The sequence below is a fragment of the Ammospiza nelsoni genome, chromosome 5 (genome assembly GCF_027579445.1).
Source record: "Ammospiza nelsoni isolate bAmmNel1 chromosome 5, bAmmNel1.pri, whole genome shotgun sequence".
In the NCBI taxonomy this organism is placed as follows: Eukaryota; Metazoa; Chordata; class Aves; order Passeriformes; family Passerellidae; genus Ammospiza; species Ammospiza nelsoni.
Window position 1 is genome coordinate 68314717 of NC_080637.1, and position 14060 is coordinate 68328776.

The 14060-nt window shown below is 41.0% G+C and overlaps 1 protein-coding gene across 1 annotated transcript in view; it reads left to right on the plus strand.

Moving 5' to 3' along the window:
- PHF21B (PHD finger protein 21B) overlaps positions 1-12313 on the plus strand; it is a 132473-nt gene extending 120160 nt beyond the window's left edge. The window contains exons 9-14 of the mRNA XM_059472906.1: positions 2200-2254; positions 6432-6454; positions 7799-7957; positions 8639-8714; positions 9819-9922; positions 12089-12313. Coding sequence (XP_059328889.1) covers positions 2200-2254; positions 6432-6454; positions 7799-7957; positions 8639-8714; positions 9819-9922; positions 12089-12313 — 642 coding nt within the window. The remainder of the gene's footprint in view (positions 1-2199; positions 2255-6431; positions 6455-7798; positions 7958-8638; positions 8715-9818; positions 9923-12088) is intronic.
- The last annotated feature ends 1747 nt before the right edge of the window (positions 12314-14060 follow it).

The window sequence follows — 14060 nt, forward strand, 5'->3', positions numbered from 1 at the left end:
TAGTGTGGGACCTAATTACTTTTATCTACAAAGGCAGTCCCTTGAGATCATAACTGGACAACAGAAGTGCTGCATTATGTTCAAATGTGCATTGCTATTTCTCTTTTCTTACCAAATAAGAAATTCTCTTTTCTTATGTCCCAAATTATTATTATTGTTATTGTTATTATCTTTTTTCAATTTGTCACATTCATAAAATGGGTGTGTTGGTTTATGAATCATTGTGGTCTGCAGAGGGTATAGAAATCTGCATAATAAATATAATAATGCATGATTAAAAATTACATGCTCTGGATAATCTCTGTTGTCTGTTACACTTACACTGTTGCATTTATAGAAGTATCACAATTTGGTCCTGCCTAATATTGGATTGCCAACTTGGCGTAAAAGCAGCATATAAATAGGCTTAACATTTTATAGATTTTTTTCTTTGATTCTAAACTAGCATATATGCATTTATTCAGCTAATTAAAATTTCATGTTTAAAATTTCAGCACTATTTGGGTTTACTGTCTGAACTTTCTACTGGGATGAAACTTAATTGTAGCCAACTCTCCATTTAAGCAAGGCCTCTCTGTGTTCTGAGTTCTCTAGGACTAAAGAAGTGATTATTCTTTATTTAGGCATAAGTGATGCAGAATTTCTGGTATGCCAGTATTTCAGATTCCTGTCTTTGTTGGCAGATAGCAAACAGATGAGACTATGAAGAAACACACTGCTGCAGTCAAACTGCTGAGTTGTTTGATTGTTCTTTTTTTGAAAGCACTGGAGATTTTTATACTCCAGAACAGCTCTGGGCACTTGAGTTCTTCAGAATTCCTCAACTATTTTTTTTTCAGTGCAAATACTGATGTCCAAATGAGCAGTATTTAGCACAGTAGGAACTTTAGCCTTGCTAGCATTAAATCTGTGGCTCTTTAGACGTTTTTGTCCTGATTATTAAAATACTTGTAGCAGAATTTTGTGGCTATAGCCAGATTGGTGTTTGTGACAAACTCTACTACCTTGGATATGTGGAAGAGAAGATGGCCTAGGTCTACTGCACCCCTAGTTCATATTTCTCATAATATCTATTCTCAAAAGCATATGCTTGAATGAAGGATGGCAGAGAGAAAGAAATGTCTGTACAGGACTCCTGTGGCTGATCAGCTGTGTCCTCATTAGGAGCTGTCATTAACTACTGACCATGGGGATTGTCATCCAAGTAAAATGGAGGCAGATGTTTTTTCTCTAATCAATTAGCTGCTCAGACTGGTTTGCTAATCAGGGAATTGAGGTATTGGTGGCATTTCAGATATTTTGGTGCAGTTTAATTTAGTCTACTGAATGATCTTTAATTCATTATTGTTTAAATTGAAATTGCATGTAAATTAGACCTTTTATTTGCCAACACCCCTCAAAATGGCAGGAGCTCAGCATTTGTAGTGGTGATACTTTGACTACAAAAATATGATCACAGTCTTATGTCTTCACTTGAATGGGGTGCTTTTTCTTCTCAAAGCTTTTTTCCTTAAAAAAGTGAGATACCATTTTATTTTCATAGCCTCAGTAGCCTTGTTTCCATAGGAAATGGTTATACTTTGTGCTTGTTAATTTTTGCAGAAAGAAACATCTATTCAAAGTTCATTAACAGACTCTCAGGCACCCAACTATAAGAGAATAGTTTGTTCACTACAGAATAAAAAATTCAGTAGCAAAACGCCTCTAATTTTATATGTATAATAACCCAAAATGTAACCCTTTCCTATGAAAAAAAAAGGCTATTCAGGCTATGAAAATAAAATGATATCTCATATATTCAGTGCATATATATAGATGAAGGTGAGAAACCCATCACCATTTCCATATATGCAAATAAAAATGTCATCTCACAGCAACAATTTTCCCTTATGGACATTGTTGGGCTTGGAGTTAGTTTTGCTGTAGTCTTGCTCTTACTAATCCATACCATGTATCCTGCAACCCCATCAATAACATTCACAATTTGTATTTCTCTCTTCTTAACAAAAAACTGCTGTATGGAAAACTTGTTAGAAAGATAAATCATGCACCTGTTTGACTGACTGTGTCAGTGGTCTCTAAGTAGCTTTTGGAGAGCTGGTTAGGTATGAGGTAAGCCCATGGAGGTTGATAGTGTGAAATGTAAGAGAAAACCAGAGCACTGCAATGACATGGGGGTTGGTTTCTTTTCCCTTCTAGAGGAAACGCCTTGCATCGAATTATTTGAATAACCCCTTGTTCCTTTCAACGACAGGTAAGCATATTTTTGAATGAATATACTACTCTTCTAATGATGTGTTGAAAATTTATTAGTAGGATTTCATATGAGTTACTGTTAGGATACTACAGGGCATTGCTTTGTGTAATGTCACTGTATTTTTTAATATGGAGTGAAAAGAAATTGTTTTCCTGCAAAAACAATGGAAGGGTTTTGTAGACATGGATCCGAAACCTCTGCAATCAGTGGAAAATCTGATCTCTGGCACTGTTTTGGTTTGAAAAGACAGGTGTCTGCTAAGGAAGGCAGGAACCTCCCTTGAAATGGAAAATGTAAACCTCTTCCCTCTGAAATATTATAATATTGAAATTAAGGGGCTCTCAGGCAAAGATATGACAGTAGGAATAACAGTTTTTTATTAGGGGGAAGAAAAATAGTACTGCAGTAATACAAAACAACACTGACAGGGTCAGAATAGGCCCTGACACCCTATGGGTCAGGGTGTTGGTAGCAGTCCCATTAAATGGTGGCTGCAGCCCTCCTGCAGTGATAGGGGTGGTTCTGTTGGAGCAGGGATCCTGGATAAGGGTGGAGTTTTCTTCTGAAGGTCCTGTGGTGCTGTAGATGGGTTTGGTCTTCCTCTGGGAATCCAGTGGAGAAGAAACCTCCTCCTCTTGGAATCCAGTGGGAAAGGCTGTCTCTGGTGTTCCAAATCTCAGATTATATCCAGTTAGTAATGCTTGGCTCCTCCCCCTGGGCAGAGCATCTCATAATGGGATTGTGTAATTTTTATTAGTTATGCAGTGAGACTCAATGGCTCATTAGAGGGAGAATTGTTTGTGCAGGGGATAAAGAAAACTGGCCCTCCTGGTTTTAATGGTTGGCCCAATTAACAGCAGATAACTGCCTCACCTCTAACAGATGGCAATAGATTACACAACACCAGCCACATCTTGCAACCTAAACCAGGCACTTTAAGCACCATGCAGTGAGAGAACTGATTGAAGAAAGTAGTGTTGCCAACCCCAAGTACTTAAAAATACATTTTAAAAAATTATTACTCTTTTAGACTTTTTTTGCCTCTTCCGACTGGCTTTAAGAAACTGCTCTCCATCCTCAAGCATCAGAAATTTTCCACAAATTTTGCTTCAGTAACAAGGGCTGAAAGCCAGTTTTTCTGATTCCAGGAGGTAGAGTCATAAATCTAGACCTGATGACCTTCAAGATGCCTTCCAGACTTGTACATAAGAACTTAATATCTGAAACTTAATAGCAAATGCCTTGAGAATTAACAGCTCAGAGGAGCCATTTCGGGATGCTGATGATTAGCTCAGGGGAAGAAGCACATTTCAGGAAAAAATGTGCAACACAGAGAAGACAAAGAGTTGGGAATGAGAAGTGAAACACAGAGAATGTTGCGTATAGTTTAATTCTTTAGACAAGACCCATGTACTATTTTAAGAAAGAAAGTGAGAAACTTCTGTTTCAGAAGCCAGTAAAGAAATTCAAATCTGTCCTTGCCCTTGTTTTGCTTTTATAACTTTTTCTCTACTGAGAAGCTATAGAGATAAGGGAAGAGAGACCTTTATCTAAGTCAAATATTATTTCAGTATTAGGAACATTTTCAGGGGTAATTATAATTGAGACATGAAGTTTTGACAGTTTTTCAGTGTTTGCTTGATCTCACTGTCAAGTGTCATGTTTTGTGTTTGAGATTCACCTTTCTGCCCCTGCCTTGACTTCCTGCACCACAGGAGCACCAAGTGAGAGGCAGCAACGCTTCTCTCTGCCCTCAAAATTTCACATTTCAGATACAAACACTTGGCCTACTTACCATATGCATTACTTTACTTACCTCTAATGCATTGGGTCTCAGAGGACAGGAGAGGTTATTACAGTAAGCAGCTATGATGACATGCCTCTTAGCAGGAAGCATGTGAGCCCCACTGGAAAGAATATTATTCCTGGCTTAGTTTTATACTCAAAATTAAAATTGTAAATATTGTTTGTCTTATCATAGCACTTGTTTTCCCCATGTAAACACGTGAGAAATTAGGACAGGATGGCATTATTAGCAAGTTGTGCCTTCAGCCCCTTGGTGAGTTTAAGTTAGGTTTTGATATCGCTGACCTTCCTTTCATTACATGTTTCTCATTTTATTTGCAAGGAAGTGGGCAAGTGACAGATGTCTACTGTTGCAGCTGTCTCAGAGCTTCCTGGAAATCAGCACCCTCTCTCCTTAATCATAATTCCTGATTGAGTCCTGTATCTTTGGTTTTTCCAGAATCCAGAACACCTGTTGGAGTTCTGCATATTCTGAGAATGTTGAGATGGACTTCTTTATAGCAGAATCCCCCACCTCTGCAAGGATATTTCTGGCACCAGCCCTGTTTTGCTGGATGCTGTGCAAGCACTGAGCAGAAGGCAGGTGCTGTCCCAGATTGCTTGGCTCTGCAGTGATGCAGTTCTCCAGCTTCAAAGCAGAGATGGCTGCCCTTCTCTTATAAAGTGCTCCTTTAAAAATATTGTCTTCAGTTTAATTTTTCAGCAACTAAAAGAGGGAAGTGGACATGTTTTAGGAAGTTTAAAACTTTGTAGCAAAAGTGAGCTGAAAAGACCAACAAACTGAAAAAAAATTCCCCATGATGTCCAGGAAGCAACTGTCATTTCTGGATATACAGAAGAGGACAATTCTTGTAAATTTTGATCAAAATGTTAATTGATCAGGATTGATTTAAATGAAAATGTCTTTTCTGAAATGAGGTCACATCCCCTGACATGTATCATTTGTACAAAAGATTCATCAATTATCAAGCCTCTGTTTATCTGAATAACATTTATATCCCCTGAGTAATCATGGTGTCATACATTGGTGGACCTTTGTGTGTGTATTTTTAGATATGAAGTAACATCTACACATTTTATTAGTCTGTGATTATTTATGGACCTCATTGCCAAAGTATACTAGAATTCTTGGGAGAGAAATTTATGGAAGAAAAAAAAAAATCTATCAGAGGCTGTTAGATATAAAAATGAAGATGCAAGCTCAGCATTAGGGAAGCCACAAACTGCCAGCATTGGAAGGATGCTTCTGCATTTACTCAGTGTTTGCCCTGTTCTTGCACTCTGCAGGAGTGGTATCAGTTTGGTTGCCTCCACTTTAATCCAAAGAAATCCCTGTCCATGAAGTGTTTTTCACTGGGACAGTGTGCTGCAGCCCTTGCAAGAACCCAAGCAAATAGCTGGATCTGTTCCAGGGCCATATTAGGCTGGATATCAGGAAAGATTCTTCCCCCAGAGGGTGAAGGGGCACTGAACAGGTTCCCCTGGGTCCAGTCACCGCCCCAAGGCTGCCAGAGATCCAGCAGACTTTGGACAATGTTCTCAGGCACTGGGTGGGATTGTTGGGGTGTCTGTGCAGGGCCAGAGGCTGGACTCAATGATCCTGATGGTACCTTCCAGCTCAGGATATTCTGTGATTCTATTAAATCAGCACACTATGCAGTTTCCATAAAGCTCTTTATTTTTTCTGGCTTTTTATTTTTTGATATCCACTTTTTTTTTTCTTTTTTTTCTTTTTCTTTTTTTTTTTTTTTTTTATGGAAGGCTTGGCCTGCTTTCCAGTGAGCTCTGTTGGTTCTTGTTCCTGTCAGGCTGTGAATACAATCAGTGCAGACTCAGTTCATCCAGAGGTCACTGGTGTTCTGGGTGGGAGGAGTCTGATGAGAAGGACTTGGTGATCCCCTCAGGCTCACTCCTACAGGAGCTGACCATTTTGTCCAGGAATCAGCTCAGCATTTAAATCTGTGTTAAGGATTAGTTGGAGGCACCCATTTCACACTCCACATTGAGTGCGTTGCTGGTTCAGGGCCAGCCTTTTCAATACACAGCATCCTGTTGTCCTTCAGGAAGACTTTTTTGAATACTGGCATGTAGAGAGGAGCTCTGCATGAAAATTTCTGAACATTCCAAATACTATGATCTTTTAGCATCAAACCTTTGGACATGGGATTCCTGCAATGTACATTTTTAAATCTCAAATGCTAACTTCACTGCTTGCTGTTACATTCTTTACTGCCTGCATTAATTTTGGCAATGTCCTGATCTCATATGCCACATCTTGATTAAAATTACTCCCACAGCTGAGAACTAGCAACCACTGCAGCATAGTATTTTCCATTGATCTGTTTTTTGCCCTTCTTTTACATGCTAGCAAATGAGGATTCGTTCTGGAAGGTATGTGTGGCAAAGTTTGTGTATTAGCAGGTATCTTTCTCATCACTGTGTATTCAGTGCTTGCCCCTGATTGTTGTAGTCACTCTCAAGGTACCTGATTGCAGTATTCACTTCTCCCACTTAACTAAATCTTTGAGTCCCTAAGCTAGAATTTTAGAGATGAACTCTTGGGCTTTAACATGCAAGGCTTGAGTTTAGTCCCTTTGTTGACTCTACTGCTTGAGAAATTGCTAGTCCAGATTTATGAGTTTAATGAAAATTTGGTAAGAAAAATGAGTAACCATTCTAGTTCATACAGATTAAGATCTTCTTACATTGGGAGATCTTCTTTCATAATATCTCCTTACATTGGGGTTAAAATTAGGATTCTTTGAGCAGGTAGTTTATGAAGAGTAATATTTTGGAGAGTGATTTTTTGACAGGACAAGTTTAGAATTCAGGATACAAACCTGACTAAAACTGCCATGAAACTTTTAAATTACTATTCCAAAAAATGAAAGCACACTTTTGGAATTGAGAAACATAAAATTACTATTCGACTTCCTAGAAAAGCAGTAGGAAATTTTTTATTTTTTGTAATGGCTCACAAGGCATGAGAGTTTCAGAATCAGTGTCTCCTTAATTAAAAAGAGTAATTAATGTTGCCACCAGATTAGCATAGCAATCTACTACATGACATTGTAACTCTGTTGATGAGTCTCAGTTCATGTTGTGTGTTGCTTCACACAAAGCACTAATCAGTCTTGTTGGAGAAAGATTGTCAGAGCAAGTCTGAGCAGAGACCAATTAGTGCCAGAGAGAAAGGGGCCAGAGGAGTTGACAAAGGAGGGTTTATAGCCCAAGGCTGTGCTCCAGCCTCCTGTTTCCCCAGCTGCCCTTTGAGGCAATGGGAATGAAACATGGAACTGTGCTTCTTCCCCAGAACCCTTTTCCTTTATGCTTTCCTCTGCTTTGGGCATGACAGACAAGTGATGCCCACATTAACTCTGATCCAGGACAGAGCCATGCATGGGGATACATGTGCTGTAGTAACACACTGGCAGAGAAAAAAGTGAAATAATTCCTGTACCACAATCTGGCTGTATTAGTTGACTCTCTCCTGTGTTTAATTAGTAGGGTTTTATGTTTCTGTTTCAATTTCTATGACTTGCTTCTGGGTCATTTGTTGTTTGTATTTGTTGCTATCATATATCTATTATTTCTGTCTTCTGTGTCTGTCAGGGTCCTTTTGACAGTTAGATTTCGTGTTTGAAGGAGCCTGTCTGCTGCAGTAGAGGCTTTGAATGCTGTGTAGAGAGAAGTTCTCAATGGATTGACTTTACCCAGGGCACCCTTCTCTTGCAGAACGAGATCCACCACGATGAGCACTGCACTGCTTGCAAGCGTGGCGTTAACCTGCAGCCCTGTGGCACGTGTCCCAGAGCATATCACCTCAACTGCTTGGACCCACCCCTCAAAACTGCCCCCAAAGGGCTCTGGGTCTGCCCAAAGTGCCAACAGAAGGTAAGCTACATGCAGCATGGTGTACCAAGAAGGGAAAATGGGAGACACCTCAGATTTGTGTACTCCTAAACAAATCTAACCTATGGTGGTAGCTCAGTGGACTACATTAGATAAAGAAGCACTGAGAGGCTTTTAGTGCAGTTTGCAGTATTTATTTATGGTATTTTTCACCATCCTAGAGTTAGAACATACAGGGAGTGCTGTAGCTTGCCTGTAATTGCTAAGAATTGTCCTCTTAAGGTGTCCCTTCAGTTCCTTCAGCTCCATTGTTTACAGTGGCACCACCAGCATGCAGCCAGACAAAAGAATGTAAATCTTAGAGATGAGGGAGGCAGTGTCAGAAGAAGACATTGTTCACCAGTGGATCTGAAAGGTGTGAGGAGAAAACTTCCTTTTCTTTAAATCACATTTGTTACACACAGCTGTTCATCACAGTTATGTGAGATATGTTAAACTGTCTAGTTGCTGTGAATAATGCTGATTGCACTAGTAAGAAAAAAATTATTAAAACACTAAAGTGTAGGTTCTGTGCCACAGAGTTCCTTGTGCTTAGCTTTGAGATAACTTTTATGTTCTGAGACAAGGACCCAAGTTCTGGTCCTGCCAAACTGTAAGGCTGGAGCAAACATTAATGCATGTTTTTTTGGAATCCTAACCATTTATTGTTTCCTGGGCTTATAGGTTTTAAAGAAAGATGACAATGTGCCATGGACTGGAACTCTGGCTATTGTTCACTCCTATGTTACTCATAAAACAGGTAGGGATTAACTCAGCCTCTGACAAGGGATTCCCTGCTCCTGATAGCAATGCTGTGTGAGTCCTTAGCTGAAATATCAAATAGCATTACAATGCTGCCAGATCTGATGGTGTAGGTCATGGGACCATGAGTGACTGGGGAGAGCAGACTTTTCCTGTCCCCTTCCCCTTCATCTGCTCCTCTGCTGCCTTCTCTCTGTAAGGAAGTTGAAAGTGATCTCTCAGGAACTTCACTCTGCTGGAGGAAGCTGTCATCAAAGGGTGCCTTCCCTGGAACAGTGCTGAAAACAGGATTTTGAGGCAGAATCATTGTGAGGCAGAGTCAGGCTAAGCAGAGCAATGGAATTGGATGTGTACACAATGCCAGGCTAGTGTCCCTGACACCACAGCAGCCCCAGCTTCTCATTTTTTCTGTGTTATGGGGTATGGCAGCCACTTGAGTCATATGTGACAGCACTGCATTGAGCATTGGTTTTTTTTAATTCCCTGTTGCACTCTTACAACAGCCTGTTTGGGGCATTAGATCATATTTGTAAGGACCTTTATGGAGGTCTGGCACACTTATGATTGTGCTTTGCTGCCAGGGTCACTAACTATTGCCATTCCAAGGGGCTGGCCTCTTCCTAAATGCCACTCACCTCTTTCTAGGAGACCTCCAGGATCACATGAAATCTAAGGATTAATTTTAATTCACCTTAAGGGTGCCCTGTACCTTTTGGGTTGTCCTCCTGTGTGCTAACCATTGACACAGACTCATGCACAGAATCCCAGAACCATTGAGGCTGGAAAAGCCCTCCAAGTTCATTGAGTCCAACCTGATCCCACCTTGTCAACCAGCCCAGAGCACCGAGTGCCATGTCCAGCTGTTCCATGGACACTTCCAGGGATGAGGACTCCACCACCTTCCTGGGCAGCCCCTTCCAATGCCTGACCATCCTTTTAGTGAAGAAATTCCTGCAGGCAGAAACTCCAGATTTTTTTTGCTATACCTGCTGATAAAAGACTAATGAGACCTTAAACTCACCCTGCAAAATACCTTTCTGTCCTCAAGTGCACAGTACATCCTTTTCTTAACCTCTGCATCCTTAATCTTATTGTTCCACAGTTAAAGAAGAGGAGAAGAGAAAGTTATTAAAGAGGAGCAGTGAGCTGAAGAGCGAGCACAGACAGTTGGAAGAAAAAGATCGACTTCTCAACAGTGCAGTGAAGGTAGGACACCTCATGGGGACACACAATCTCCTGAAGAGATGCTCATCAAGAATTTAAGCCCCAAAAAATTGTATTTTGTGGCTAGAAAATGATTCAAGCTCCCAAGCAGTAGATTTTCAAGTGTGAATGTGTTTTTCTCTGAGGAAGTACGTGTGCATTTTCTTTATGCACAAGAGTAAGCCACTCTGGCAGGCAGAGGAGGAGGGATCACTTGAATTTCTGTGGCAAAACACAACAAAACTCCACAGGTAGCCATGGCTGCCTTCCTTGTAGTTGCATCTATAGCTCTGAGGTACCCAATGACTTCAAGGCACTTCCATCTTCCAGGGGAAAAGTTTGGTCACGGGTGTGTCCTCAGGTGGTAGCTGCTTGTCCATTAGCTCAAACCTCTTGGTATTAAGTAGAAATAACCATCTTTACTGAATGTTGTAGCATCTTTCCATGACTATTTCGTCTCTCCAAACTGATTTTAAAGCTAAATATTGTCTGGAGGTGTCTTCCACTCATATTGTGCTATGAGGAGCTGAATTCAAAGCCCAATTCCTACCCCTCATGGCTGAAGGAACTGTCTGGGGCTACCTCCATCCTGAGAGGCAGCTGTTAGTTTGCAGGGCAGCCTCAATAAATATTTGTCACTTCCTTACCCTGGAAAAAGCCAAGTGGCAGCTGCAGGAATAACTGTTCACTGCTTGTTTTACCATTGCAGTTATCCAGAGGGGGCGTGTTAAAATATTTATCACGTAAAACAGAGTAGAAGGAAAAGCAATAACTTGTTAAAAGACATCACTGTATATTCCCTGTACATGTGTGCAGCACTAATGGAACCACATATGTGTGTAATAGGTAGGAGAGTGCTCAGTGGGCTGAGGAATTTGGAAAAAGAAAAGCTGTCAGCTATCAGGTGTGTGTCATAGCTGTCAAAATCAGTAAGATTTCTACCTAAGCAGAATCAGGTTCTTCCAGTGGGCAACACTGTCTTATTTAAATGGTAATATCAGCCAATGATTATATTTATTGGAAATATATCCACTTGAAAGAAGAAAATAAATTAAAGGTGTCCCACACAGAGCAATTTCATTCTGATATTTTAACAGAGATTTATATGAAAAAGAACACTCTCATACACCCACAGCTGCAATGGTAAAAACAGACCATAATTTATCTTTCATGTGAAATTTCATGTCCCTAAACCAACCTCTGAGCAGCTCCACACAGTTGCTTTCCAAACAGGCTGATTTTCAAGTGAGCATTTCCCAGTTCCCCAGGACTGGAGAATCCCCACCCCTGGGCAATGTGGACCATTACCAAAGGGAAGCAATCTGCAGAGAAATAATTGGTCTGGTCAGAATCCTGGGTGCTCTGGGAGAAAGAAAACAGGTTTCAGGTATTAGACGCCACTGTCCCCTTTCATTGTGGAGACAGACTCAGGGTGTGGGTCTGTCCCTCACTGAAGAATGGGGTGCTGGATGCAGAAATTTATGGGAGAATTACTGATTCTTCCCACCTCTTCTTGGAGAAATGGAGGATTTGGGATGCCTTTATTTAGCTCCTGCTCTCGTGCCCATTTGCATGGAGGTTTTTATTTCAAGAGATCACAGGGAGAAATGTGGCCACCCTGAGGGATGAAAGCTTTCTTGTGAGTGCTCTGGTGTGACAGTTGTGTCTTGGAGCAAAGTTTTCTTCTGGAAAAATATTGATATCATTGAGATATCAGTGAGATTAATGTGTCTTCACAGTGCCTATTCCCTGAAATGTGTGGCACATATGAAATGGATCCTGGTGAGCATTTATCAGGGTTCTTTGGTAAGAGTGAGAGACCTGAGTGGTGCCTTCTGTATTTTCAGTAACACAGCTCTTGCCCTCCCGTGCCAGGCATCTCTGTGGAGTGCAGAAGGTGTTCCTGTCTACAGGATGGAATCAGAAACACCCTCCAAATGCATTTGGCCTGGGAAGGATATTGTTCCCTCAGACAGCTGCTGCAGTGTGTGCAGCACTGCTGATTGCTCCATTTGTTAAGCTGTGGTTTTGCTTTCCCCAAAGGAGAACATAGTTCATTTGAGCAGAATGTGCACCCAAGGCACCAGAGGATGTTTGGAGAGATGTTTGACACAACTTTGAATGTATTCTCAGTCTTTCCTTCTCTCTCCTCTCCTCTTTATTTGACAGAAATGCTTAGAGCTGAAAACCAGCCTGATGGCCCAGCAGAAAGGGACTCAGTCATCACTGGAACGTCTCAAAACCCTCATTAGACTGATACAAAACGAGCAGATGATTCAGGTTACCATGACCACCACCACCACCACCTCCCTGCTCTCCATCCCCTGGATCAAACCCTCTGCTGCCTCTGCTGCCATGCACAAAGCTCTGCAGCCATCGCAGGGCAACAACTGACAGCAGGTGGGAATGGCCACGAGAAACCTTATGCACATCAGCAGAGGAGAGATGAGACTGGAACCAAGGGCAGAAGGAGCAATCTCAGTTTTGATACACTTAGAGACTCTCAGAGCAGGCAGCCCAGTTTGTAGGTCACTGTGGCACCCACAGGGCGGGTTGTGCTGCAGTTTTGTATTTGCCAAGACCTTCAGTGCTTATCGCATTTTGTTTTGTTATGTTGGCCTTAATGTATTTATGACTGAGGATGGACCAGAGGAGCATGGCTGGTAGAGGAGGCAGGAGAGCCTTTTGTGGTGGCAGACAGGCTTTCTGTTCCAAGGGGAGAGGAGTTAGTGAGGCATTAGAGAAGTAGTTGGGCTGAAAGCTGTGGGTGTGGGGGGGAATTGGTGAGATAACCCAGAAACTGAGCTACTTAGCCCTTGACATGGATGTCAGAGGAACAAGTTTGGCCCCATTGATTCAGGGGACCTGGATATGGGGTCTTTGTGACCAGGAACAAGTTTGGCCCCATTGATTCAGGGGACCTGGGTACGGGGTCTTTGTGACCAGAACAGCATCACGGACATTCACAGAGCCTTGGAAACAAAATATCTTTTTTGTTTTTCCTTATTATTAGACTTGAGAATTGCAGATATTTAAATAAAGAAACTGTATGAAGTTAGCATTTCTAGTAAAATATTGAAGTATTTTCATGCTGATGCATCTGTATATGCGTTCCAAAATATTTAAAAAATACGACTGTAAAACTCCTTTTGCAGGTCCTTTTTACTTATTTTGCTATCAGTGTATTTTTCTCATGGAGTTTTTGTGCAAGGTCAACCATAACAGTGGATACCTTTGACAGTTTGGGTTTCATTTTTTAAAGTGATTATTTTGTGGTTTTCTGTCTTTTTGTTAATTTTGGATTCTTTTTTTAAACAAAAAAAAAAGCAAATAAATATTCTGGGTTTTGTTTCTTGTCAGTACAGATAATATGCCAAAAAATAACCTTTTTGTACTGCATTTTTAAAGATATGCAACATGATTTTTTTGTTGTTTTGTTTGGAATTTTTTGGGTTGGTTTTTTTTCTTTTTTGTTGCTTTGAGTTTTTTTGGTTTGTTGGTTGGTTGGTTGGGGTTTTTTGTAGAAATATCTGCTGAAATGGTACAGGGAAAAAAAAACCGCCTCAAGGGGTTGTTTCTTAAACTGGAGACTCAGACACAAGACTTCTGGGGGAGGGACAGAGCATGGAAAATTAGAAAGGTTTGGGAGTATTTTGTTTTTGGAAACTTGATTCCTTTTTAACATTTTTTTTGGATTTTAGCATATTTGGGAGGTGTAAAGCATTGGCCTGAGAGAATCCCAGAGCACTTGCCTGTTTGCTAGCTGGTCTTCCTGATTCTGCAAGGTGCTGCCTGGGCAGGTGCTGATGGACACCCTGCTTTTCCCAGCTCCCACCCCCTGTGCCATTGTCCCTGTCCCTGTGAGTTCTCCATCAATTAGCACAAACAGGTAATTATGGAAAGCCACCAGAGCAGGACACAAGGCTGGTCCCTCACATCAGCATATCACGTGGTGCCGAATAGCCTTTTTTGTTTTTAATTAAAAAAAAAAAATGAACACGAGGGACTGGCTTTTTCTGTTGCCCAGAAAGCACAAGGTCCCTTCAACCATTTTCACAACTCCGGGAGAAACTGTGCAGTACTAAACAAATCTATTTTAATACACAACTCTCGATTGAACAAGATTTTTATATTCTTTTAT